Genomic DNA, 26,069 nt, shown 5'->3' on the forward strand with positions numbered 1-26,069 from the left:
TCATATTACTCTGTATGTCGCTCATCTTCTTCCGACCCTTCCTCATCAATTTCATCAGCACCATCATCCTCATCGCCACCCCCTTCTTCCGCAGATTGATATTTCAACTCTTCATCGTTATCAGGACCCTGGTGCATTGTATGTATTTTTTGCTGCGATTTTTTTCCTTTGTCCAATGCTACAGCCCCAGACGATGCAGCTTTTGCTCTCGGATGAGAAGAGAGCATTTCTGCAATCTTTAATATCTTTCGTTGGCTACTAACAGCAATGTTATATAGCTCATTTAGCTCAGCCTGTAGTTACATGACGACATTACCAATCCATAAGCTATTCACATGTTCTCAAGAATAGAATAGAATACAGAATGGATACAATTACCTGGTGTCTAAGTGAAAATTCCTAATTTAACTGTTGTACTACTGGCATAATACGTTAAGTGCAAGTTCTATAACATGTAGTAAAATGGTCACAACGAAAATTGCATTTTCATTTATTTATAACATGATTATCCAAAAGATCACTACATTTATGTTTTACACTATGGAATTTAATTAAAGATAACTTATTTGTTCAATATAATATTGGGATTGGTTTCATATATTAACATATAATTGTATGTTTTACAAGTGTGTACGTTATTTTGACCCATACTGTTGACATTAATATGCAGTGATTACGTCAATATTTATATAAACTTCGTTAACCATGGAATAGGCCCACTTACACCAATATCAGTATACCCGTTGTCCATCATCATCCCTACCAAATCTGGGGTTAATTCAGTAGCCTACACACCATATTCATTCTCTATCGAATCATGTGGTCCAACCTTTAACATCAAATTTAATCAATCATTTCAATATGCAAGCCACGTAATACATATACAAACTTTTTATGTGATGTGTGTTAAACAATAAATAACATGTTGCCAGTTTTTCTTTTCCATAAGCCCCAAGATTTTTAATCTCCAATGCATCCCTTTCAGAGATCACAGCATTTGTCCATGCCTTTGCTATTTGTATAGTCCTTGACATTTTATGTTTTAGTATTTTCACTCGATCAAGATAATGAATCTGCAATAAAATAGAGCAATTAATTCAATTACAGCCTTCCTTTAGTGTATGCCTCATTGTACACGCATTCATTTGAGCATAATCTAATCAATCCTTCACACTAACTTGAAGAGAACATGGAAATGCAGACAGTAGTTTACATACACGCAAAAGTGATTTATCGTTGCGTCATCTAACCATTAAATTAGACTTCAATCATGACTACTAGTACCTAATCTTACCAGTAGAACGAAGATGCATTCGCCAACGTATTGGTGCTACTTTTCACTTTTTTTTTGTACCTCTAGCACCTTATTACATAGTACGATCCTAACATACTCAACCTAGTTAAATGTTGCCACCTTATTAACCAATTGCGTACAGGTTCAAAACCTTATTTTGTACTCAACCCTAGTGCTTGGAGCCAATAGACATCCACAAGCAAATGCAACAAATAGTCGTATGAATTCTTCTCCTGCATTCATGGCTATCAACTCATTCGGCAGCCCTTTCCATTTATATGTCCTGCGACTTGGTCCGGTTCCCCTAACCTCACTAGTGTCAGTGTCTCCAACTAGAACGGTCATTTGGGATCCTTAGGATTAAACTAATATCCTTTGATGTTAAAGGTAGCATACCATCTCCATGTAGATTGAAACAACTCAATGTCGGATTAAAGTTATCGACTAACCAGGTAGTTATGCCATTAGGAATCCAGTGAGACTGTATGTCTAGCAACCCTCCAAGCCTTATGTCTCTAATTTGTTGCTTCTTTGTTTAATTGATTCGTAAAATTAAACATAACATCTGCTTTGGTGAGCAACGGATAGTGTAATTCTGATTCTACACTACTTTTTAGATATATGCATTAGGCACGAATAGACTTTCATGAAGTGTTTGATGAATCATGACGTGTATTTACCTTAACCTGAACCCGTGCTTTTCGCACTATCAATTTTACAAGACGTTCCATTTCTTTCTCGTACTCTTCTTTCTCTTTCAAATACTCCTCCTTTCGCTTCCTCACATTTTCCTCACTCAACTTATTATATGCTGCACGGACAATGTCATTGTACTGCATTGAATAAACAAAGTCAAAAGACACGTTAAATTAAACCTAAAACAATTGTTCATTTCACTATTTTTTCCTTAACCTAACCATCAGTTGAATGATTGTAGTGTTTATTTTGCTAGACCAGCATACCTCTTCATCTTAACACCCTTCGTCGAAACCATACGTTGATACTCTTTCCTGTCCACATTCAAAACTCCAAAGTTATTTGTGTTATTTAGTAACATTATTTTTTTCTCAAATTCAATGATCTTGCTTGAACTTCATCCATGGATTCAATGGTGGGACTGGTTCTGTGACATCGCTTATTCCTGCTGTCTGTATTTCTTCCTCTCCACCTAAACGATCATACCTTTTATTGGTTCTTTTCCTTCTCATCCGGCCCCTGCATTATCAACATTGTAATGCATTATAATGATGACAAATCCAACTTGCCATGACCATACACAAGCACTGGCCACTTATCTATTCAATGATTTGGGTGGTGCCTCTTGTTCTGTTCCACCAATTGTTTCAACTAGTTCTTCTCTGTTTGCTTCCTGACGTGACCTTCTTGATCGCGTTCTTCACACTTAAACTAATGTTTTTTTACAAATAAATTGCACTTTAGTTCCAAAATTTCATTTCCAGCCACATGCATAATATACGATGAAGTACTGCTAAGCATAATATATGAGTTTCAAATATTAGTCACACTAGCTATAATACAAATTGTAACATTTTTTTTCACACTGAGTAAGTCATTCTTCGCAGTTTGTTATTTATTCCAACTAGCATTAATCAACATAATCTGTTGTCCTTCCTATCAAATTTTGCTTGAGATCAACTTCTTTTTCTATTTATCATGCTATTGTACAATACCAATGAAGTAGCACATGGGGGCAAGCAATTTTACAGTATGTTGATGTAATTTTACAGAGCAGTTCTATTACTGTCACTTCTGACCTACTGTGTGTAACAGCTATCAAACATAATAACCAACCACAATAATTACTGTACTAGTAATCTTCCTTTCACAATTTGTTTGCCACCGTGCAAAGTTTCTTGTTAATTATGCCTAATTTAGTCATATCATAATCTATTCTCCTATTTATCAAGTTCGATGCAATCAACTTCTCCTTTATTTATCACGTTATTCAACAATACGAATGAAGTAACAAACCCGTGGAACAATTTCAAAGTATGTTCAGCCAATTTTACCGAACACTTCTGAATCACTGCGTGTAACAATTATCCAACATGATGTGCACCCACAATAACTAACAAGATTCGTAACCATTTTTCCACACTGAGTATACCAAACTTCATAATTTATTATTTTTTCTGCCACATATTGTCAAATTATAACCTACTCTCCTACTTATTGAGTTCCATGCAATAAACTTGTCTATCTAAGCACTGTGCTAGTATATAATTTCAGTGGAGTGACAATCACATTCTTGCAATTTCAGATTATGTTGGGGCAATTTTACACACCATTCTGAAGGTGTCACTAGTACTCGTTGCATAAACGAGTTATCCAACATGATGTGCAACATAATACCTATCAAGACATGTAAACTTGTTTCCACATTGAATATGCCAAACTGCACAGTTTGGCATACTTTCTACCTGCCATTGTCAACTTATAATCTTCTGTCCTACTTAGCATGTTCGATGCAAGCGACTTCTTCTTCTACTCCCCGTGCTATTGTACAATTCCAATAAAGTAACAAACACAGGGTGCCAAATTCGCATAATTTTGTGACAATTTCACACACCACTTCTGATGGTGTCACTGTTGACCCATTGCATGCAACAGTTATCAAACTTCATCTCCAAACACAATACCTATCATGACTTCTAACCTTTTTTCGACACTAAGTATACTAAACTACATAGTTTGTTATTTATTCTACCTACCATTCTTGAAATTCAAAATACTCTCCTACCTACCAAGTTCGATGCGATCCACTATTCATTTCTTTTCTATTCATTCTTGTGTTTATAGTATGAAGTAAAAAAAAATGAGGCATCATATTCATGATTTGTACACATGTTCATCTCCCTAACCCTTCTCCTTTTATACTTTTTTATTCTATTTCCTTTTATTGTTTGGTGGACGGACCTTGATTTAACTTCATTAAATTAAGAGATTTCACTTTACATCTGCATAACAATTTCACTCCATGTTAGTATTCTTTCACACAAATTAATACATTTCCAACATGCTATAAACGGCGCCCTTAAATGAAATATCTTGTAACCATTTCACTTCACTTTGTATGTTTCCCTCAACAGCATGTACCATCTTAGAAGCCCATATCATGTTTAATCTCCATTCAGGCACTGTTATGTAACAAAACCTACACCAACTTCATGCACAATAACCATAACAATCCCCAACCCATGCATGCGATTTTGCAAGCACTTGGTGTACAAAATTTTCAATACCTTTCTTTCTCTATGTTGGTAATTATAATACCTATTATGTGCAACCGAAGGTTCCAACGTATTATCCATTTTCCATTGTATTAAACAATTACTTCAACCAAAACTGCAACAAGTATAATCAGTCCATTTGTTCACAACGATATATACAGCAAAAGACAACTACAAGTCAAATTGATCCACAATTTATGTGATACCATTACTGTTTTCTTACCTGTGTTTCTTCTGGTCTATCTTTTCTCCAGATCTCCCAACCTTGTACTTCACAATTCCTGTTCACCTTACTCAAGCCCTTTGATATTTGAGTACCAATCCTAAACTCTCTCCTTCTGCCACTAGTTATTGCTTCTCCTCTCCGTGATTTCCTTCGCAGCCACTCTATTTCCAATTCTGCAATGTTATTTTCCCCTTACTTTTCTTTCTTGCTCTGTTTTGTAGAATTGTGCAAACAAATATGTGAGGATTATTTTGGAAGAAGTGCCACTTACCTTTTCGTTTTGACTATTCAGTTGCACGGGAATAGACCGACGCTTCATGACACGGTCCATCAAGTCTTTTTCTTTTTATTTTTTTCGTTTTTCCTCAGCACGATGTCGTTCTAGTCCCTACTGAAGCTTTTCTGACGTGGCTTATTGTGGTCCATTCGTTGGACCTTGTGAGGAGACCGTCCAAGAGTGGGACCGCTCCTGCCCGGTTCAAACACCGGATCATCCATTTTTGCATTCGGTGAAAGAGGAAAACATGTGCACATGATGCACGCTAACAAGGTTGAATGCTAGAAGCCATCTGTAATAGCAATAGTACGCCTTACAACTTTCTTGGTACTCTGCAGACAGGGCACAAGGGACATAAAATCCGGAAAAGTTAACCAAGGGGAATCATCAACTGCTCCTGATGGGGAAATCATTTCTGCTCTCACCCACTTTGACACCCTCCAAATTTTGTCAAAAACATACATCAATTCTACCCCGTAATTATCCTAAAGTTTCATACTTTAGGAGTTCCAATGCAAATTTGGACTCCTTCAGGGGTTGCAGAGATGGGTTTTGTAGCATACCATCTTTTAAAGCAATGCCCACAAGAAGATTATGCAGCAAGGCCTCTGTATTTTCTGAAGTTTCAAATCAAAAGCAGTTCTTTAAAGTTGGTGCTGAGTCAACTGGGCCAATTCCTTCCAAACAGCTTCTCCAAGTTGTTCAAACTGCTGCTGAGACTGGTGCTAAGGTTTGATTCCATATAACTCTTGATTTTTTACGACTTGTCAATTGTGTAGAAAAACCAGTCTCAAGGTGAATATAGGATCAGTGCTTTATTGTCGTTTCTTTCTTGGAGAAATTAGTTGTTTGGCAGCAGTTAATTAAGTTTGTTGGATGTGAGATTTCAATTGATGGCTCTATCTGTATCTGCCGATTTTGCCCACTATCCGTTAAGTTGTTAATGATGTAGAATTTTACCTGTACAGCATTTCCAAGGCTAGCTGTGGATTCAGTAGCTTTTTCTGTTCTTTAAGGAAATTAGTAGCCTTATTACCATCTAAACTGGAATTGTTTAATTGAAAGTGATATCGAGTTCCTTTACGTTGCCACTAGGGAATGAGGGGATGATATCCATTCCCAAAGTCAATTATTAGGTGTTACAAAAAGTGATGGATGGAATGGCCAAGAAAACCATCTCGTGTTTTCTGGCAACTGTACTGTTATAAATTGTTGATCGTAAGTCCTTGCAACTTTTAAATGCACCAAGGCCTTTATAACAATGCCAAATAGAAGAAAATTTTGACTGCAAAAGTTAACCCTATGAGGCCTTGCATGCTTTTATAGAAGGATTCTCTTAGAAGGTTTCCCAATAATTTTTGCCAAGGTATTTTCTTGATCAAGGTATGGTTAAATAAAATTGCTTAGACCTGGATTTTAATGTCTTTCTATTGGAGTGAATTAAGAGTATTTGGTAAGTGTAGCAGACAGGACTGGAAAAATAAAAAGATGATCAGGACTCTTAAGAGTTGATGGGATACTGCTTTGTAAAGATGTAACGTGAAGACATGCTTACCTGTGGGCGAAAAAGAAACAATCTGTATTTCATGAAATAGCATTGATTGGTTCTGGTAATAATCTTGTTCAGATTGTTGCTAATATGGGCTTGTTCGTGCAGTATGATAGTTGGAATAGATACGTAAGCCTGAAACATTGTTATAATTAAGTTAATTTAATGATCTTATATCCATATTTGTCAAGTTAGTAATGATCCAACAGAATATATTATTTTCCTTTTTTGTTTCATGCCATTTTTGCGTTTTAATCTCTTTGAGCGACTGAGTCATTTGCATTCAAGAATGCTTTGTTGGTTCTATTTGTGAGATGCAGGCCAATATTTGTAAATCCTGGATGTAGGACAGAGATGGGGAAAATTCCACCAATCTTAAAATTTTTTTTTTTTTTTTGGCATCAAGACAATTTTTTTATACATTGTGGTTTCAATGTTCTTTCAATGGATGACCATGAATAGAATTAATCTGCTATTTTTTTTTCCCAAAATGCAGTTGCATGGCATGTTTTACGTTGAAATCCTTTTGCCTCTAGATGACTTTACCATTGCTTACAGATGAATCAGTGAAAAAATGCTTCTGATCTTCATTTTCAAAATTTTATTTTCTTCCGCTTTGTCAACATCAGTCTATAATCCCTGTCATTATCCTTCATTCTGAGCACATAGGTTCCGCTTTCCATTGTTTTTAATTGCTTTAAATCACTACTATTTTCTGATTTCTGAAGAAAAGCAAGATCATTTCTGGATATCTAATTAAGCTTTCTTAATTCATTTCAGGTTGTAATGGATACTGTGAACAAGCCTCGAACTATTGCCTACAAAATAGGACTCAGCGATCTGGTGACTGAGTAAGAATTATAGAGTACCTATGCTTTTGTGCTTTAGACCTCTGTTAATAAAAAATTATGCATATTTAAGCAATTCTTTTGATTGTTTAGTTACTATTTGAAATTGATTGTGTTATGATTGGTTGCTTGTTTAAGAGTTGCTAAAACTGATGTATATGTTAGGTAGTAAGCATATTTTACATTAGGATCACAATGCAGTTATTTTTATCCAAATTCCATGTCAAGCTTACCCTAGTGGGGTGATTCTTGATGCATGTATTACACATATCCCTTTTGTGTTTAAACTATATCATAACTGGAGGGCACAGGTGCAGCTGTATGATATCTTAACGTCCTTTTTTTTTTCTGGGAGAAATGCCGTTTATCATGCAATCATAAAATTTCTATCTTTGTAGTGTGTGTTGTACCCATGCGTTAACCTCTATCATGATTAACCTATCAATACTCCCTGTAGAGAGATGCCGTTGGATTGAACTAACTTATTTGTGATTTTCTGGCTGCTTTCGTTTATTTATAGCTATTGTTATTGGCACCTTGACTTCCTATCTGCACTTTGTGCCCAACCACGAAAAGAATACATAAACATTCTTCTTACGTTGTTCGCACTATGATTTCCATCCATTCTGTTCACCTAGTTATGGCTATTGTTTTCAACATAGACCAAAATGAACTCAAAAAAGTGTAATACAGCATTTCCAGTCCAAGACTACTGAAACTCTATCACTGGGGTCTTCCTAATCCACCAAATCAAAATTTTTTTATGTATATACATAAAATGTTAAACATTCTACAGGTGAAATATGTGATCTATTCTAATTTAACATTTTCTTTTTTGATGTCTTTCGTCTCTTTGATTAAAAAAATTGAATTTGTTTAACCAGACACTGATCATCTTGTTAATGCTTCAGAGACCAAATTCGTTGAACAATTTCATATTTGCTTTGGCAATTTCTTATCCTAAAATGCATCCGTACTAGATATGCTTTGTCTTATTTCTGTACTTGATCTCAACTTTCAAAGTTGTTATCTTTCTTGATTTTTATTTTTTTGTTATTTGTTTTCTAGCTCTGGTTCTTCTGCTGTTATAGTTATGTTTCTCTACTTTTGACATGCTATATTACCCTCACTTCTATGCATTTTCTGCTTAGGGCATGCTTTATTATTTAGATGAAAGAGTTTCTCTTTAATTGCTCAGTATCTTTATCTTAATTTTACAGTTTGTATTATTGCATGTCAGTTCTACAATTCTCTTATATTCCTATTGTCATTTTTTTGAAGCAGTCTTATTCCTAATTTTGCATCTTTATTTATTGTATTGAATTCTTATCCAGCACAGATAAAATGAGTGAGGCTGCTATTCTAGATGTTGTCAGGAATAACTTCCAAGATCACCTAATTCTTGGTGAGGAGGGAGGGCTCATAGGAGATTCTTCCTCTGATTACCTTTGGTGTATCGATCCTTTAGGTTTGGCTCATAAATCTGTTAATTTGTCTACATACAGATTTACATGATATTTATCCTGAATTCCTTATCTTTATGGAACTTGACTAGACTATTGCAAGCTACTTGAAGTGGTTTTCCGTATGGTTACCTATATCTTTCCTGACAGTGCGGTCACTTTACATTTTGGACCATCTTCTTGTGTCTATGTGATAACATCATTCCATCTTTTGGCTTATCATTTCCATTGTGTGATGTAGTTTGTTTATCTAATTTTACTTTCCTGTTTCTTTACTTGCTTATCATGTATAAGGGCTTGTTCTCAACAGCTTAAAACAAGTTATAAGCTGTTTTAGTAAGCAACTTGAGTTGCATTTGGAAACATCTTTTAGCTTTTCAGAAAATGAAAACAAATCCATACTTAGAATTTTTATAACAAATTCTCAATATTAACTTGTTTATTAATATCACAAAGCTGCTTATACCTTATTTTGAGCTTTGGAGAACAAAGCCACAAACAGAGTTTGCCTGTGATGTTGTCAGACTGCAGCATAACTTGGCTAGAAATTGAGCATTAGTACAGTGCTGGGCATAAATTTTATATTCACCAACCCCAGAATCTAAGTCTTTGCAAAGAGAGCCTTGAACCGGAGCATTCCATCAACAAGAGAGCATGCAAAAATTCTTGAAAGCATGAAAACTGACATGCCTTGGTGGAATTCGTAAAATATTTCTTGCTGATTTATTCCATGAATTCTAGTACCAGCGTATTGAGTGTCATAGTTTTGAGGGCTCCCTGTAGGAGTAATTTGAATGCTTCATTTGAAAAGCTTTTAATTTTTCATTGCTCAAATACAACTATGTTTTCTAGTTAGTTTGGCTTTTTGCTATCCTGTTCCACAGACTACTTAAAGACGTAGTAGCATCTGTTCTTGGTGCTATATTTTTATTTTTATTTTTTTAGTTCTAGGTGCTGCTATACTGCTTTCTCTCTATATGAAAGGATTATTCAGCTTACCTCTTTTCCACAATGTAGATGGGACCACAAACTTTGCACATGGTTATCCTAGCTTTTCTGTGTCTGTTGCAGTATTGTTTAGAGGCAAGCCAGCTGCCGCCACTGTGGTAAGCAATGGAAGAGCTTATTCTATCGCATTGACATAAGCTTATTTTCATTTGTTAAGTTGGAGTTACTAGATTAGCACATGGTATCTTTCTTTATAAATTTGCTCATTTGTGTCAGCCTAACATTTTTTAAACATGTGTTTGGTACAGTTAAATGACAGTTTAAGTCATAGGCGCACTAGGTTGTGTCAGAACCTGAATTATGTGTTTGCTTAGTAGCAATTCATAAACCTGAGAGACTAAGCTGTAATTTTTGAAATACACCACTGCTTTGATCCTTATTTTTTGTGTATACCACATAAACTCAAGTTTCTTTCATATTCTGACCCGTTGGACTTGGCAGCTATAAGTAGGCTGCCTCCATTTTGACTGAAATTGAATCAGAAAGGCTGCCCCATGGGGGGTTTTTTTTTTTGGGGGGGGGGTGGTGTTATGGCTTAATCAGATATCAAAAATGAGAGGGAGAGTATCAGAGAGTAGGGAGAGAAGAGAATCAGAAAAGAAGACAACGAAAAGACAGTGGAGAGAGGAAAATGGGAGAGATTGTATTTGAGAAAAGAGGAGAAATTACATCTGACAATAGCCTCCATGATACATTCAGTTGCTTATTTATGAAGCTAGCTTGACTATACAATCCAGCTACTACAGCAAAAACGACTAACTGAATTCCATCTAGCTGTAACTAACTCTACTATGTGGCTACAAAAACTGATTCTGTCAACTGTCTAACTAACGAGCTAATCATCTGATGATCAAGGTTGAGGATCACTGATTGATCAGCAGAATCCATCACGGGCCATAAGAAGGGGAGGATGAAGAGAATGAGAGAATGAACCTGGAGATAGTGCGATGTATAGTCAAACTAAATTAGAGCAACCAAATCAAAGTTTAAGTGTTAAACTATTTAAAGTTTTAACTCCAGTCAAACTAATTTAGCCTCCACCTGCCTGGTTGAAAAATAGATTTTTAAACAAGCTTGTGCTGCATGTCTTGATTTTCGTCTAGATATTTTGAAAAAGATCTCATTAATCTCAATAGGAAAGAAAAAAAAAATCATCAAGAATGACAATTTCCAATGCTAAATCCACAGGAAGACTTAACATAAAAAAAAATTTAGTTGATGAATCAACTGGAATGTTAATAAAGTTTTGAAGGTGGCTGTCTATGACTTCTGTGGCTATAGCCATGCTGATTTGTATCTTGACTGAATCCACAGGTAGATATCATTTTTCTGAAGCTAAATTTGAAAGGAACTGCACATGTACTTCTTGAGTGGATTTGTCTTCTCTCTAGACATTTTTCAGAGGAGCTTTTACGGGAAACTTTGTGGACATATTGTGAAGTTGAAAGCTAATGAAGCTTTTTCTTTGGTGGCCATCATGGTGATTCTGTGGGTTATTAACGGGTTTTTTAAGTGAAATTTATGTCAGTGAACTCACCTTCTTACGAACAATTTGGATAGGAACCTTTGGGGGGAATTTCGGATGTATCCTCATTGAAAGAAGCAACTTGAGTCGGTATCCGCCAATTAATACACCTTTACTGAAGCAACTTTTAAGGAAAACAAAGATTTTAATCCTATTGCCGACATAGCAATCATACACCATTGTTCCATCTATTTAAGCAATAGCAAGTAGGCAAGTCACGGAATTTACTAGTATTGTCACATACTCTCATATTCTCTTGCATTAGTTGCACAAACTGTATGCATTTCTTTGCTTGTGATCTGCTGGTAGCAAGTAGTGAGCCATGGCTTACTTCATTTCTTCCCAAGACAGCCAGTTCCTCGTGAGTTTGTTTTAAGAGTCAGTAGGTAGGATAGCTCAGAAGTAAGGATAGGGTTGTGGTTAGGAGTAAAGTCCGAGTAAAGTCTTATCTGGGAAGAGTCCAATTTCCATTAGAACTGGGCCATTGATCTTATATTCTTTAATGGAAAAGCAATTAAATCACTTAGCATTTGATGCACCAAATTATCTTACAAAAATGTTCCGTTATGATCACAACTGCCATTGGATAGAAAACTAGAGCACTAAGATTTTTTTTTGTTTTTGGACAATGTTGTAGCAATCCAAACAGCATTTTTTTGGCAATAATTTGCCTTGATAGCAGAGAACTTTGCAGTCCAAACATTACGAACACTTGCCATCGAGACCTAGCCTTGGATGAAAGCTTTTCTGATGACCTACTCTGACTTAAAGTCTCCAATAAGGTTTGGCCTTTTCTAGCTACATCATAGCTGCAGCATCATTTCTCCCCCAAAAATCAAACACATCGTCAAGCTAGGTTCTGAACCTAAAATTCCAGTTTCACTACAAATTTGCTTAGGGTGAATGTGCCTGTGCTTTAAGCTTCAGTGGCTACAGCCCTATGGGTACTTCATCTGTTGAGCACTGTGTCTCCATGAGTATGTGTGTGTAACCACAAATGCCCCTTTATCATACAACCATGGTCGTAAACACAGGCAGCACCAGGAATCATTTACTTACTCCTTTATGACAGTATGTGATGGTTATAAAAATCTAAATCGAAATGTTTATGCTCTTGTAAACTTTGAATAGCAGCAATTTGATTAGTACAGAGACACTTTTTAGGGTGTAGAACAGAAGGGTGCATTGTTAAGCATCTGATGTTTAAAAGACAGTGTTCCAAATGTAGTATTGTTGATTAGCAATTTTTCCTGATACTGTTGAGAGTCAAAAAGAGAATCTTCTCCTCTCAGGGAACTCGAGTTGTCTTTTACTTTTTGAATATTATTAAAAGTAAACTTTCAGTGACATGCAGGTGGGATTCACATTCGACATTTTCTCTTTATAATTTGTACTTCTTACTTAAAAATTGACGTATCAAGGATCTTTTATGGTTATAGTCTGATTAATTGTGAATTTCCAAGCATAGTGAAAGGTAAATAAACCCAGAATTTGCCCATGTTATTGTTCTCGAAAAAAAGACAGTTCCTTTTTTGTAACTCCATGTTGATTATGCAGTTGCATATCTGTAGGTAGAGTTTGTTGGCGGCCCCATGTGCTGGAATACTCGCACCTTTTCTGCAGCTTCTGGTAAGAAAACTTACTTTAGCCCAGTTCAAGTTTTTCTATTTGTTTTCTCTTTTAGATTTCAAGAAAACTTACTTTAGTCCAGTTCAGTTTGACCCCTTAATTTTTGTTCTCTCTTTTAGTATTGGATTTAAGACAAATACTGATTAATTAGTTAATTGCTAATCTTGATTTTATTAGGTGAAGGTGCCTTTGCCAATGGTGAAAAGATTCATGTCAGTCAAACTGATAAGGTTAGTGATTGTACCACATTCAGATAAAATGTTAATGAGATTCTGGTTATTGTATAGCTTCATGGTCTTAGATGGCTACATGAAGTACCTGTTCTGAGTTAATATTTATAAAGGACATGCACGTCTCATGGCAACAGCATTTCTCAGAAGTATTAAAATCCAGCATTTTGCTTGCTTCAAGCTTTTTTTTTTTTTTTTTTTTTTGGCAAAGTAAGAAACTTTTATTGATCAGAGAATTTCAGATTTTACACAAGGGTAGCATTCCTTCATACATGCAAAGAATCTTAAGCTGTTACATCAGACAATGCCAATCTAAGCCCTATGCAAGAACTAGTTTCCAATTCTTCTGAGTTCTTGGAAAGCTAGACAAGGAAATAGTGACAAATCTTATGTTGCTTACAATATATTCTTCTGTGTAACAATTTCAATGTGCTTACATTGAAAGCCACAATATATCTGTTAAGCGGTCTGTTTGATCAACTGTATCAAACTGACAATAACTTACATTAATATGTCACTTCCTATTTAGGTGTTTATGACTTATTAATTTGAATTTCTTTTGCTCCCAGCTAACATTTTTTTGTACTTGTTGACATTTAGGTGGAAAAATCGCTTCTGGTGACTGGATTTGGATATGAACATGATGATGCATGGGCTACCAACATTGATTTATTCAAGGAATTTACTGATGTTAGCAGGGTACAACTCTCTTCTCTTATTATATAAACTACAAGAAACCATAATCTTGAGTTACCTATTTTAGTTGTTAGCTTTATTTAATCCCAAATATAAAAACACTTATTTCTTTTTCGAACTAAGAACTAACGGTTAACTTATTTATTTCTATCTTTCTTTCTCCATCTTATTATGTGTCTATCTGTCTGTTTGTCCTCTTCTTGGTCAGGGTGTTAGAAGGCTTGGAGCTGCTTCCGTGGACATGTGCCATGTTGCTTTTGGGATTGCTGAAGCCTATTGGGAATATCGTCTAAAACCCTGGGACATGGCAGCTGGTGTATTGGTAATTTTTTCCTTTTTTATTGTGCCATTTTAAACTTGCAAAAGATGAGTCTGCAGTTTACTTTCCAAAAATTCCTCTAGAAATTCAAGTATCAGGCTTATTTCATTGAGAGTACAGTTTTATTTCTTTTATGTTCTTTCGATCTAGTGCTTTAATGATACAGATTGACAATGGTCTATTTTGACACAACATTGCTGTCTAACTTTTATTGAACTTCAAATAAATAGGATGTTTACTTACCAAAAAGAACGTACTGGGACTTTTCTGCTAAATTAGGAATTTGTTGCTATCCTTTCCATCTGTATGCCATCTGCTTATTATCAGCATGAAGTGTAAGATATGCCTGCATTTTTCTTGTAAAAATTGCAGTGACTATAAGTCAACTGAACAGGGAAAAGTTTTGGTGAAGCAGTGTCTCTAATAAAGTGAATGCTACCTTTATGAGCTAATGTAACAATATAGCCTCAAAACCATACTTATTAAATCTGTCCCGGACAGGAAACCGGTGAAAGGGGTGGGTCAATGGGTTACAGATTCAACCAGTGGGTGGTTGATTGAATCTGATCTTAAAAAATTATTTTTTAAAATTAAATATAGTGTACTTATACTTTTTAATGCAATATATATTGCATAGATATTAACAGAATATGTTACAATTTACTACAAAATTTTTCTTCAGTTTTCAATGAAATGTTAAGTAATTAACTACTTTAAGGATTAAGAGCAATAAATTTCATTAGTATTTCAAACCAACTTTCAAGTGTAAATTTTTATTTCATTTAATTTAACTTCCAGAGGTAAAATTTTATTTTGAATCAAATTTGTCTTGTGGATGGATTGTAATAATATATCATTTTGATTGATATTGAATTGCAATAATATATCTTTTGGCAATTAATTTCTTAATTTTTAGCACAGAGGATGAGGGCATAATGAAGCTTTAACAAAAGGCTTCAATAAAGGGAGGACATTAAGAAATAAATAAATATATAGAAAACCTTCAACTAACATCAGGAGAGCTACTGGCCCAGCGGGGAGGCTTGCCACCTCATGTTGGAGGTTGCATGTTTGAAATGAAGCAGCAGCATATGATTAACTTTTTTCTCCAAAATTCACAGACCAGGGTTTCTTAAAAAACCTCATGGGTTCCTGGTTCTTCTGGTTGAACCGCTGAGTCATTGAAATTTAGCGGTTGAGTGCCTTGTCCAGTCAGATTAGCTACCCAGCCTGGCCTAATGGCCTGTTCACCTTGTTAACTGGTCAAACCACCGGGCCAGGCCAGGTTTAATAACTATTCTCAAAAGTGAGTATAGCAGAGATTAAGGTAGCTTTTAGATCACAACAGAATAATGGCTCAACTTATGATGCTTAGAACTGTGTTATATGAAGTCTTTCATTGATTAGTTAAGAATTTTGCAGTATTTAAATTAAATGTACTACTTTGAGGTACAAACTTTGATAAAGAATTTGGATGATCTGATTATATATTTTCATTCAAGATTCAGGGTTCTAAAAGTGATAGTTGTCACTTTCGCTTCTTATGGTTATTGCTGGCTGCTCTTGACTCATAATGGAATATGTGTTACTGCAAATTCTAGCAGATTGTTGAAGAGGCTGGAGGAGCAGTTTCTTGCATGGATGGTGGGAAGTTTTCAGTATTTGATAGATCAGTCTTGGTATCCAATGGTGTATTGCATGCAAAGGTTAATTATCCCCCTTGTATACTGCATTCACAATTTAATTTCTTCTCAGTGATGAGCCCAGATTTAAGCTCGTGATGCTATAACTCAAAAACAGCAATCTTCGCGTAAGGTGTAATTGTGCGTGCGTGCGTGTGTTTTTTTCCCTGTAACAGAATATTTTATATGATTATCCCATATATGCATCAAATCGTGAATGAAATCCAACAGGGGAATAAAGCTAAATATTCTCTAACAATTGCTAGAAAGAAAACATGATGGTTGCAAGCTTGTTTACTATCGATCTGATTTGGAGACTGACCATCCAGATCTTGTATAATTACTTTAGAGTTCGTTCTGGACTATGGTGCTTTTAGTTGGAATCTTTACACTTGTGAAGTGCTTGTTAATTTCATTAATAATTCTTGGGTTAGGTACTTTCACTTGATAGTACTTTTGGATGAAGCTGAAGTTGGAGCTTTTGATTTTAGAAGCACTTTACCAGTCACTGCACTCCAAAGGAGTGCTTACAGTCTTTTGATCAGAAGAAGAAATTAAGTTGTAGGCAATCTCGTGCTAGTATAGCTACCTCCAAAGATCTTTATTCTAGTTAATTGTAACTTTGAAAAGAATCTGGGTTGTTTTATATGATTTTTACTGGACTTTACTCCATGTACAGTTTCTTTGAGTAGGTAACCATTCAATATGTGAAATGGATCAAAAGACACATCAAACTGACACACTCTGAAGCTGAATTTTTTATTGAATACTCAAACTTATACTTTCCTCACAAGCCCCAGAAGGCCTTCTAAATGTTGCTATCCATCTTAGCACATGAAATTCATCTTAAATGTGCATCTCGATCCTTGGCTGTTAGGACTTATTTTAAGCTGTAGGAGCTTCCAAACCAAATAATGGTGGGTAAAAGTAGGTAGGAACATATGACAACTGTGGATGTCTGTGGAGAGCAGGAAACTAGCACAGCTAAAGAGTGGCGTGGGGACATGTTTGGTGTGGAATCTGGTGGAAAGCTGGATGATTGTGATATCTGATATTATGTATAACATATGTAATGTTGTTTTCTCTTATTTACCTAGTTAGTACCATCACTTGTCCTCTGCCTCAGTTCATGTATTTGAATCCTTTTAGTCACTTTTTTGGGTTGTTACCACTAGCCAGAAGTTGCTGGCTTGTTACTGGATTTGTGACCATGGATATGCGGGCCATCAGTTGATGTATTCGTGACAATGTGTATTGTTTTCGCTACTGTTGTTATTACCTCATTCCACTCGTCTGTTTCTGTTTGAGTTCAAATGACTGACTGCTGCAGAGACGTGTGCTTTACCTGTATTTTAGAATGTGATTGCTGACTAGAATAGAAAATTCATTATGAGAAAGTATTAACATTTATTTTTTTTGTATTTTGTTTGTTTTCCTTAGTCTTCACCTGATATTCTTGTATTAAATGTGCAGCTGCTGGAGAGAATTGGTCCTGCAACTGAGAGATTAAAGAACAAAGGAATTGATTTCTCTTTGTGGTACAAGCCAGAAAATTACCGTACAGATATTTGACATACCTACATAGTTCTTTTTGTGCCTGTGATACGAGACCTGCTGTTAGGTTTTGGTGGCTATGACTTCATTGAATTCTAATCTTTATTGAGATTCTATATCTTTCTATACAAGCGTATACTACTGAATGCTTGCGACTGATGTAAAATCAACAGTAATTGAAGTTCGTCATTTTCTTTTTGGCTGAAATTGCAAGTGAGTAGTTGTTTCATATCCTAAACTCAAAATTTTACTTTTAGTAAGCTAAATATATAATAATTTCTTAGAGGTAGATATTGAGATGTAGACAAGGAAATAGGCTTATGAAATATGGGTCTGAGTTTCATTTAATAGATATCTCATTTTCTGCTTCCCTTGAAAAGTCCCCCTCTGTTCCTTGTATACTATACTTTGTACGCATTTGGTGGCTGGAGCAGTAACTAAGTCATTGCATTAAACATCTGGCACAGGATAAAAATTAAAATTGCACCTTCATCTGATCATTCTTTGTTCAGTGATGAATTCCTTGAAACTTTTGAATTTTGGTTCTGGTGATATTGTATGTTTCTCTGTATATTTGTCTCTTATGTCCAAGGAAATTGGCCCAAATGCATAGCATTAGAAGGTCCTCTAGCATTTGGTACTACGAGTACAAGGGATTTCACATGTCTGAACACAAATGCAATCTTTGGTGAACTAATGTCTAGAATAGATGTCACAAACTGAAATTTCTCCTGAAGCTCTTGGTCTGAATAAGCCTTGGTGAGAGTGAAGATTTATGTATGTACATCTTGAACCTAGTCATTTGTGTGCAGACATATGTAGCTACAATTTTCTAATGAAGAATGTCCGTCCAACTTTTAGTTATTAGAATATCTCTGGAGAGGTTATGCTCCATAGAATTTTCTATTCTGGTTGGACAGCGTCTGTTCTAGTAAGAACCTACATAATAATAATCTCTTCTGGGTTCAGCCAGCCTACAGTTGGCAAATGTGCAGTTCTTTGCTTTTCAGGTTTCTTCTCTATTATATTTTCAGATTATGATACAGCTGTCAAATTTAAATTCATTATGAAGTTTATCATAGATCCATGATACAATTTTCGGTTAAATTAGTATAGAATAAGGTTTCAGCACTAAGTATCTTATCTTCTATAATTATTGAATGATTATTTTTCTACATAAATTGATTTATCTGGAATTTAGTACAATAAATGCTTTGACCACGTAACTTTTGTTGTTTACAGTTTGTACTTGTGAACTGTTGAATGGATCTAGAGGTATCATCAAAAGCATAGGCCATATAATCTTTTTCAATATTACTTTTAGTGAGGAGATTTGTGTCTATGTAGTGTTCATAAGGTTGTCAAATGAATCTTATATTGGTTTGGCGGTTAACCCTGGGCATCTCCTTTATTAATTGTGTTCGTGGAAAGTTAAACAACCAACGTGCTTCGGAGTGTTTATACACAGGTGTAAAAGATAAATTGTTTGTAGGAGAAATTTAAGGCATTTTATTTATAGAAGCATCATCTTGTTGTTTTGATTCCTCAGTACATTGGTTTTTGTAATTGGATTCTTCATCTCGTGTGATTTGAAAGTAAACTTTGTCCAGCATAAATTGCCTCTGCAGTCGTAGCTGATTGCTGAAGAACTTCAGTCTTTTGGTCGAATGAGAATTCCTTTTATGACCAGTCCTCTCTTCCACCCCCCACCCTCATATTCATACATTGAACACTCCATATTCCCATTATTCTCTGGCAACGTCTCAAATTCTCCTGCTAGGACTTCTATCCACTTTCCCCTAGGTTTGTCCATCATATTTTCTTTGTGTTCCTGTCTGCTTCCATCTGCTAGAATGAGTCTGAAGTTCACTGGAATTCCCCATCCATAAGCAGGATCTTTTAACATAAGAACAAATACAACCTGATAGAGAGTTCTTGGTGTGAGATTGACCGTGTTGAACCACCCATGAATTTCCAGCCAGCAAACGTTCAGCAGCTCTGCAGCAACTAGAGTCACATCACTGCAAAATAGGAAGCAGCACAAGTAATCAATTTATAGTCCAGAAGCATCAGTCTGTAACACATGATAAATCTGTTATTGGTTGTGTTTTTGGCATATCTGGTTTTTGAATTTTGATTGTGCATAACAAATGACATGGCTTTTGGTGACTAACCGTTTACTCAAAAAGATTCTTTCCAAGAAGTGTTAAAACTTCATAACTATTCTACAAAAATTATGACTTTCATCTCTTAGTTTATTATTCGATTTCCGATGCAGCGTGTCGTTGTTCTTTGTTTACCTCAGCTCTTAATCCTGCTAATAATAAATGAGGACCATTAGGGTACTGGATGGAGCTAGACACAGTTCGCAGACTTCTTGTTTTGTCTGCTAACTATGCTTCTCAGTAGCTACCTGGATTCTTTTATGAAGGGCCAGTGCCAGCAGGATCTGTCTTCAGCCCAGGTTATTGAAAGATTTCTTGCATATAGCATGAAGCAGTTCCTCTTAGAGGTCCTATCAATCCAATACTTCTGCATTACATAAAAGTCTCTGGTAAAAACTATTCTTGCACAATTAAGTTCGTATTTTATGAAAAATAAAATGAAAGAAATGGTGATGATAGCTCTATTTGGAATTTTTAATTCACTTGGCTACCCAACAGGATTTCAGACTCAGTAGGATGCATTACTTTGAATACTCCTAAATCTGTAAACCATGTGGATGTTTGCAGATACATACCAAAATTTGTGAATGTGTTGAAAAACAGAATCACTTGCCTTCTTTTTTTGGTTTAAGAATACTCCTGCATATAGCTGATCATAGAGCTTCTCAGTAGAGGACTTGTCAACCGGTGCATCAGCATCTTTGAGAATCTCTTCGTGATTGTGAGGAAGCTTAAGTTCTGTGGCAGTCTTCTGAATTGCCCCAGACTCATTATTGTTGATCTGTGGAGTGCATGGAGGGGTTTCCTTTCTGTGTTCTTCAGTAGGCTGTGATACCTCATCTTGTGACCACTCTGCCCCCATTTCGTTCTAAAGGAAGTCTTTGGGGAGCCTTGTTTATGCTGCAGGTAGCAGCGCTTATATTCTGCAAGCATGATTGCTTTGTTAAAGGTTGATATATTCTCTTTTAGTGGACCTCGAATCTCAAGCTAGGAAGCACATATTCTTGATGGCTACAAGTTGAATGCTGGGCTTCATGTAAATGTCGGTTTTTTACGAATCTTTTAGTAGAAGATTATTCTTCTCCTGATAACTAACGGCTATAATCAAGACATATTCAGATTGCCTACTTTTTGTAAAGTTATTCTCAGCCATAGAAAAGTTTAGAAAAGGTAGTAGTATTCTTCTTCCATTAGTAGGTAGAGGATGAGCGCCTGCTGCCTATGCTGTTTTGCTATCTTTAAGAGGGAAATTCGCCAAAAAAAAGCAAAAGGCCAAACGACTTAAATAAAACAAAGAAAATGATCAGCATCCCAGAAAAAAGAAGTATAAAAGAGAAGGCATGTACTCGTTACAATGGAAATGAAATTGATCTTTAATCCTAGAAATGTTGCTTCCCATGGGAAAAAAAAAAAAGAAAAGGGAAAAACTCAAATGTTGCCATAAAGCAAACTGGATAAAGAATTGGTTAGATGTCCTGGAAGCAGCAAGGTAGGATGTCTGGAAACCATAACAACAGCACATGATTTTTTCAAGCATGCGCATACACAAATATTGAGATGGTGTCCGGCTTGACCCGAGAATAAACAAATAAACACATTCCAAGGCCTTGGAAGAGAAGGAACGACTGCAACATAGCTCAATATTCCTCAAATCTTATCCATTTCCTTCTCTCCAAAAAAGGAAAAAATGATGATAAGAACAATAGTAAAGACTCTTATTTATTGCAGCTCTGTGGCAGGAGGGTTGTCTGGTTTAACTTTGACCCCTCCAAGTACCATGCCACCCTTCCACCAATCAGTTTCCACTTCAAACATTCCAAACTCAACGGTAGTGATTAGAACTTCATTGTTAACAACAAAGGGTTTACCACCAGGTATCTCATGCCACTGATCAGGTTGCTTCTTGTAGGTCTCCAGTATGATGAGCTCAGTAGACATGATCTCCTGAGTATTTTTGAACTTCACCATGAATTTGACATCGGCCGTATGCCACCCAAATGCACCAGGCAAGAACTTTACTACATAGTATAGTCTATAGGTGGTGTGCACGGCCAAGTTCAAGCATGGAATGTCCAACATTCCAGTCACTTCAAACCAGTTCACTTGATCGAGTAATACAGCTTCCTCAAAGCCAACTGACCTGTAAGCAAGATGAGATTAATTCCATTTTAGTCATATGGTTAGGTATACCAGGTAAAGGCAGTAATATACAAGTCAAAAAAGATTACATGCATGAGGTATACTCTACAGATTTGGGCCATCAAACTAGCTTAAGTAGGACTAGTTTGACCTAGTTGTTAAAATGTTTCGTCTGTAACCAAGAGGTTACCAAGAGGTTACAGGTTTGAATCATCATAAGGTAAATGAAGAATTATTATTGATTCTTTTTTAATGATAATAAAAAAAAGTAGGACTAGTCTAGCAGAATAGTCTCCTGTACACAGAAATGGCTAAGCATCAATTAAGAAATTGTCAGGACTTAACATTTTACCTATTTTCGTCTTCGCCAAGCGTAATCCATCGCCAGTAACGATGGTCTCTTCCCCATGCGATGTTCAAAGCTCGGACCGGAATACTAAATGATCCTGCAGAATCTGGCCCTTCTATGAAAGACGGATCCTATCAGTACAGAAGTATACAAGTCAGAAAGGGTCTTCTTTTGACTGTTTCTTAAGTCGTTGATCAATTGCTGGATTTGTCTGGACATAGAAAATGCTTTTTTACGTTTGAAAAGGAACTAAACACAGGGAAATTAGACACTGAACTTTGCAGTTTCACTTACCCTTTTCCAGTGAGGACTGATATAGTCGTTTCTTTGCCCAATCTCCATCTTCTGCTGCTGATTGAATCACCAAAAGTTGTAACCAAAAATAGTTATGTACCCGATTGTAGAGGGAGGAGAACTTCCTTAGAACACCAGAATTAGCGAACTTCTCCCTTAATGATGGAGTTTACTTGAAGTGGTGAAAAGACAGTGGTCTTGTTAGAAAAGTCATTACCAGACAGAAAGAAAAGTCCCATCAGGGGACATCTGATATAATTAAAAAAAGACCGAAAGAAAGGAAGTCATCAAAATCGCCAATCTCTTTCATACACTTCATTCTTCAGGAGACCTACCATTTTTAGAATACAGAATTTAGATGTGATATTGCAGTCATAAAAACATTGGAATTTGCCATGTGCCTCCCAAATTTTGATGAAGAATCATCTCACGTACCATCAAGACACAAAGGATTACTGTGCACACACATTTATAAATTCTGATGTACACTAAAATATATGATAGACTGTGTTGTCCACTAAGTCTATGATAAACTGTCCACTAAAATATATGCAATTTACATATGATGATCCTATATGCTTGTGAGATGATCTATCTGTAAATCAAGATTTACAACATGCCATCTTACACCATCTCATGGCAGTAATGATATGTCCAACCTTATTTGAGAATTAGCCTTTGCGGGGTCCATTTGATGTTGTTTTTGCTTTCACTTTCGCTTTCGCTTTTCTCTGTTCACGTTCTATTATTCTGTGCGTACACTTAATTAAATGCAATTAATTAAGAAAAGTTAGTCTAGCATATTGTTGTCAAAGTTTACTGGATTCGATACAATGTTGAACATGATTAGATAAATCGTTTAATGGGTTAGAAGATTCTATTATTAGGTAGGGATGATTAGATACGTAATTAAATCCAAGTAATTAAGAAAATTTAGTCTAGCATATTGTTGTAAAAGTTTACTGGATTTGATACAATGTTGAACATGAATAGATGAATCGTTTGATGGGTTAGAAAATTCTATTATTAGGTAGTTATTGAGACATTACTGAGAATGATCGAATCAACTTCTCTAAGCCTATTCCTTATGCTTCTGAGCTTGAAATTTTAGCTCTATTGCAGTCTCATTTAGTCATGTGATTGGATATCTCTATCCCAAGTTTAATATAAGATGATTTTTTGCAAAATATGCAAAAATCACGAACTTAAATCCTATTTGGACGAGAGGATCAGGAAGTTTAGTAATTTCAATCTCAACTAATTTGCTGACAGAAAAAGAAAAGAAAATAAAATGGGCTAATGCAACTTCTTGCATTTACTCCTCCATCATTTGTGTAATCTTCAATTTCTGGGTGCTATAAACCTCTAATTTCAACCATATTAAATATTGTACCGTCCAAGAGCATTTTTTCTTTCTTTCATTTTTGGCTACGCTCAGAATGTATAGAAATGGAACCACTTGTTAGAAATTTGGAATGCAGCCTTGACATATGTATTTAAGAGGATACTTTTTCACCTTTTTCTACGTTAGAAGTGGACTTACATTGGACAAAAAAAGTGCAATATATGTCCATTTTGATATTCTTAACATCTCAATGGAGAGGGTTCTTAATATTCTTAACTTCCTCCTATTTGGGCAAAAAATGAAAAAATGTCATTGTCTACAACATATCATTTCAGCTAAGTCATGTAATCAAATGTGTAAATCAACAAACAGAAGCAAGATGCATAAACTTAACTATGTACAAAACAATCTTGGCTCATGAATAACAACAATATATATCCTGGAGATATGCCTCTGCGAAAATTTGGATCACTTTGGAGGTTGCTTGCAATAATATTTGCATTCACAAATGTTGCCTCTGCATGTGCCCTTACCACTTGGTTTTGTTGAACATTTTTGTGTGCATTTTTTTGGCTGACATTTGTTGGTGTAAATCTTCTCATGACAGATATGCTCTGGAATTGTTATGCAACTAACAGCTTCAACTCCTAAGCCTGCAATTGAAGTTGAATATATGAAGTTCAGTAGATGTGTTTTTGCAGTTTATCTCTCTAGTTGTAACTTCATACATAGTATAAGATGCTTAATTCTTCCCCAAAGAAAAAAAAAAAGAGGATAAAGCTTATAAAGTGATATTATTAGAGGTAGATAATATGGATTAGGATCCAGTTTAATTAAATTGGTTGACTTTATTCATGAAAAATATTGATTTACGCTGGCTAAACTTCTCCATTTGATTCAACACAGTAGCGTTTAAAAATAATTGATAAGAATATATTTTACGTATTTTTAATGTATTTTATTAGTTAATTTTGGTTTGATTATTTAGTTTTATAACTAAAATAACTAAGGTTTTGGTAAAAATCTACATTTTATGTTAAAGTGGCGAACATTGCATTTCTATTGATTTTTATGGTAAAAACTTCATATTTTGTAGGTTTAATGATTCAATCATCAAATGAAGTGCATTGAAAAGATATTTGGATGATTGAAGATAGATTAAAGTGGTGAAAATAAAATATGAAGTGTAAAAGGAGAAATGCAATTTGAATCAAGAAAAGTCAGCTTTGACAACTCTGACACATTTTCGTATTTTGACTATATCTGGAGCTACACATATTGGATTGATTTGATCTTTATACCATTTTGAAGCTAAGAGATAGATCTAAATTCGGTATGAAGACATCAGAATCCAATTCAGCCGATTACTCAGTCAAAAAGTCGAAATACCAAAATTCAACACTGCTGTCCAAAGTTGAAAACAGGGGTTTGACCAGGTGTTAGTATTTCAATCATATCTCAGTCTACAAAGCTCCGATTTGGATAATTTTTGAAGCATTGGAAATCTAATTCAAAGGGCTAAAACTTTTTTGTTTTACACAAAAGCTATTTCGGCCTTAATCATAGAGAAAATTGCAGTTGAAATGAAGCCAAAAACACAGAATTGAAAACGCGAGTTGATAAAACGCGACTGAAAGCCGCGTTTTGTGTAGGCGCGTTTTGAAGCCGAAATTCTGCAATTTGGTCAGCCATTTCTCTTGTGTTCAGAGTACTTTCCAGCTATAAGTTGCAAGGGAATTTGGTGCACATGCTTTAGAAGACAAAATGGCAAGAAAGGTGGCTTATTTTCAAGTCAAAAACATTTGTTATTGACTATCTTAACAATTTCAGATTTGGGAATCAAGTGTGGAAAGTTTGACCAGTGGAAAATGAGCTTTAGAGTAGTTTATATGCAGAGACATTTGGGAGGTCTAAAAATTATCATACGGGAGGAAGCTTGAAGAGTGCAAAAATGTAGTTCTTCCATTTCCTTAGCGTAGGATAGTTTAGCTAGTTAGTTCATCCATTCTTGTTTATTAGATAGATTAGGATGAAGATGGAGATGAAGAAGGAGAAGTTGAATCTCATGTGACAAGGATTATCTCTTCTCCAACTCTTAATCTTTTGTATTTGATTCCAAGTTTAGCTAATAAACAAGTTCTGGATTTTATGTTTAATATGTGTCTTTAAAGTTTATACCTTGGGTTTGGTTGAACTTTCTATAATTGTTAGTGTTTATTATTTGGT

General features: G+C 35.4%; 4 protein-coding genes across 4 annotated transcripts; 1 reads left to right on the top strand and 3 right to left on the bottom strand.

Moving 5' to 3' along the window:
• Window positions 1-5: 5 nt before the first annotated feature.
• LOC113782140 lies at window positions 6-5,102 on the bottom strand. Its single transcript, XM_027328050.1, has 4 exons — window positions 5,043-5,102; window positions 1,975-2,127; window positions 930-1,073; window positions 6-293 (listed from the first exon to the last, which is right to left on the bottom strand). The coding sequence occupies exons 1-4, from the start codon at window positions 5,100-5,102 to the stop codon at window positions 6-8; spliced, it is 645 nt and encodes a 214-aa protein (XP_027183851.1).
• A 206-nt stretch (window positions 5,103-5,308) lies between these two features.
• On the top strand, window positions 5,309-17,780 carry LOC113783055 (phosphatase IMPL1, chloroplastic-like). Its single transcript, XM_027329075.1, has 10 exons — window positions 5,309-5,778; window positions 7,378-7,448; window positions 8,780-8,913; window positions 9,926-10,014; window positions 13,013-13,070; window positions 13,248-13,300; window positions 13,901-13,999; window positions 14,205-14,318; window positions 15,920-16,021; window positions 17,471-17,780. Exons 1-10 carry the CDS (start codon window positions 5,449-5,451, stop codon window positions 17,567-17,569), a joined length of 1,149 nt encoding a protein of 382 aa, XP_027184876.1. The 5' UTR covers window positions 5,309-5,448; the 3' UTR covers window positions 17,570-17,780.
• Window positions 17,781-19,022: 1,242 nt separating this feature from the next.
• LOC113783009 (lectin-like) lies at window positions 19,023-20,622 on the bottom strand. The gene is made up of 3 exons (XM_027329012.1): window positions 20,330-20,622; window positions 19,965-20,083; window positions 19,023-19,572 (listed from the first exon to the last, which is right to left on the bottom strand). Exons 1-3 carry the CDS (start codon window positions 20,576-20,578, stop codon window positions 19,203-19,205), a joined length of 738 nt encoding a protein of 245 aa, XP_027184813.1. The 5' UTR covers window positions 20,579-20,622; the 3' UTR covers window positions 19,023-19,202.
• A 552-nt stretch (window positions 20,623-21,174) lies between these two features.
• LOC113783858 (protein PHLOEM PROTEIN 2-LIKE A5-like) lies at window positions 21,175-22,709 on the bottom strand. Its single transcript, XM_027330100.1, has 3 exons — window positions 22,499-22,709; window positions 22,208-22,335; window positions 21,175-21,856 (listed from the first exon to the last, which is right to left on the bottom strand). The coding sequence occupies exons 1-3, from the start codon at window positions 22,544-22,546 to the stop codon at window positions 21,436-21,438; spliced, it is 597 nt and encodes a 198-aa protein (XP_027185901.1). The 5' UTR covers window positions 22,547-22,709; the 3' UTR covers window positions 21,175-21,435.
• Window positions 22,710-26,069: the final 3,360 nt, after the last annotated feature.

The sequence above is a fragment of the Coffea eugenioides genome, chromosome 9, assembly GCF_003713205.1.
Source record: "Coffea eugenioides isolate CCC68of chromosome 9, Ceug_1.0, whole genome shotgun sequence".
Lineage (NCBI taxonomy): Eukaryota > Viridiplantae > Streptophyta > Magnoliopsida > Gentianales > Rubiaceae > Coffea > Coffea eugenioides.

Coding starts and splice junctions, on each gene's coding strand:
- LOC113782140 (XM_027328050.1), bottom strand. CDS start 5,102: ATGGACCGTGTCATGAAGCGTCGGTCTATTCCCGTGCAACTGAATAGT. Junction 2,128..5,042: donor TGAATAGTCAAAACGAAAAG/GTAAGTGGCACT, acceptor TATTCAATGCAG/TACAATGACATTGTCCGTGC. Junction 294..929: donor CTTATGGAAAAGAAAAACTG/GCAACATGTTAT, acceptor ATGTAACTACAG/GCTGAGCTAAATGAGCTATA.
- LOC113783055 (XM_027329075.1), top strand. CDS start 5,449: ATGGGGAAATCATTTCTGCTCTCACCCACTTTGACACCCTCCAAATTT. Junction 5,779..7,377: donor CTGCTGAGACTGGTGCTAAG/GTTTGATTCCAT, acceptor AATTCATTTCAG/GTTGTAATGGATACTGTGAA. Junction 8,914..9,925: donor TTGGTGTATCGATCCTTTAG/GTTTGGCTCATA, acceptor TCCACAATGTAG/ATGGGACCACAAACTTTGCA.
- LOC113783009 (XM_027329012.1), bottom strand. CDS start 20,578: ATGGGGGCAGAGTGGTCACAAGATGAGGTATCACAGCCTACTGAAGAA. Junction 20,084..20,329: donor TCTTAAACCAAAAAAAGAAG/GCAAGTGATTCT, acceptor TATGTAATGCAG/AAGTATTGGATTGATAGGAC. Junction 19,573..19,964: donor CCCTTCATAAAAGAATCCAG/GTAGCTACTGAG, acceptor CCTATTTTGCAG/TGATGTGACTCTAGTTGCTG.
- LOC113783858 (XM_027330100.1), bottom strand. CDS start 22,546: ATGGAGATTGGGCAAAGAAACGACTATATCAGTCCTCACTGGAAAAGG. Junction 22,336..22,498: donor TCAGTCCTCACTGGAAAAGG/GTAAGTGAAACT, acceptor CTGTACTGATAG/GATCCGTCTTTCATAGAAGG. Junction 21,857..22,207: donor CTTGGCGAAGACGAAAATAG/GTAAAATGTTAA, acceptor TCTTGCTTACAG/GTCAGTTGGCTTTGAGGAAG.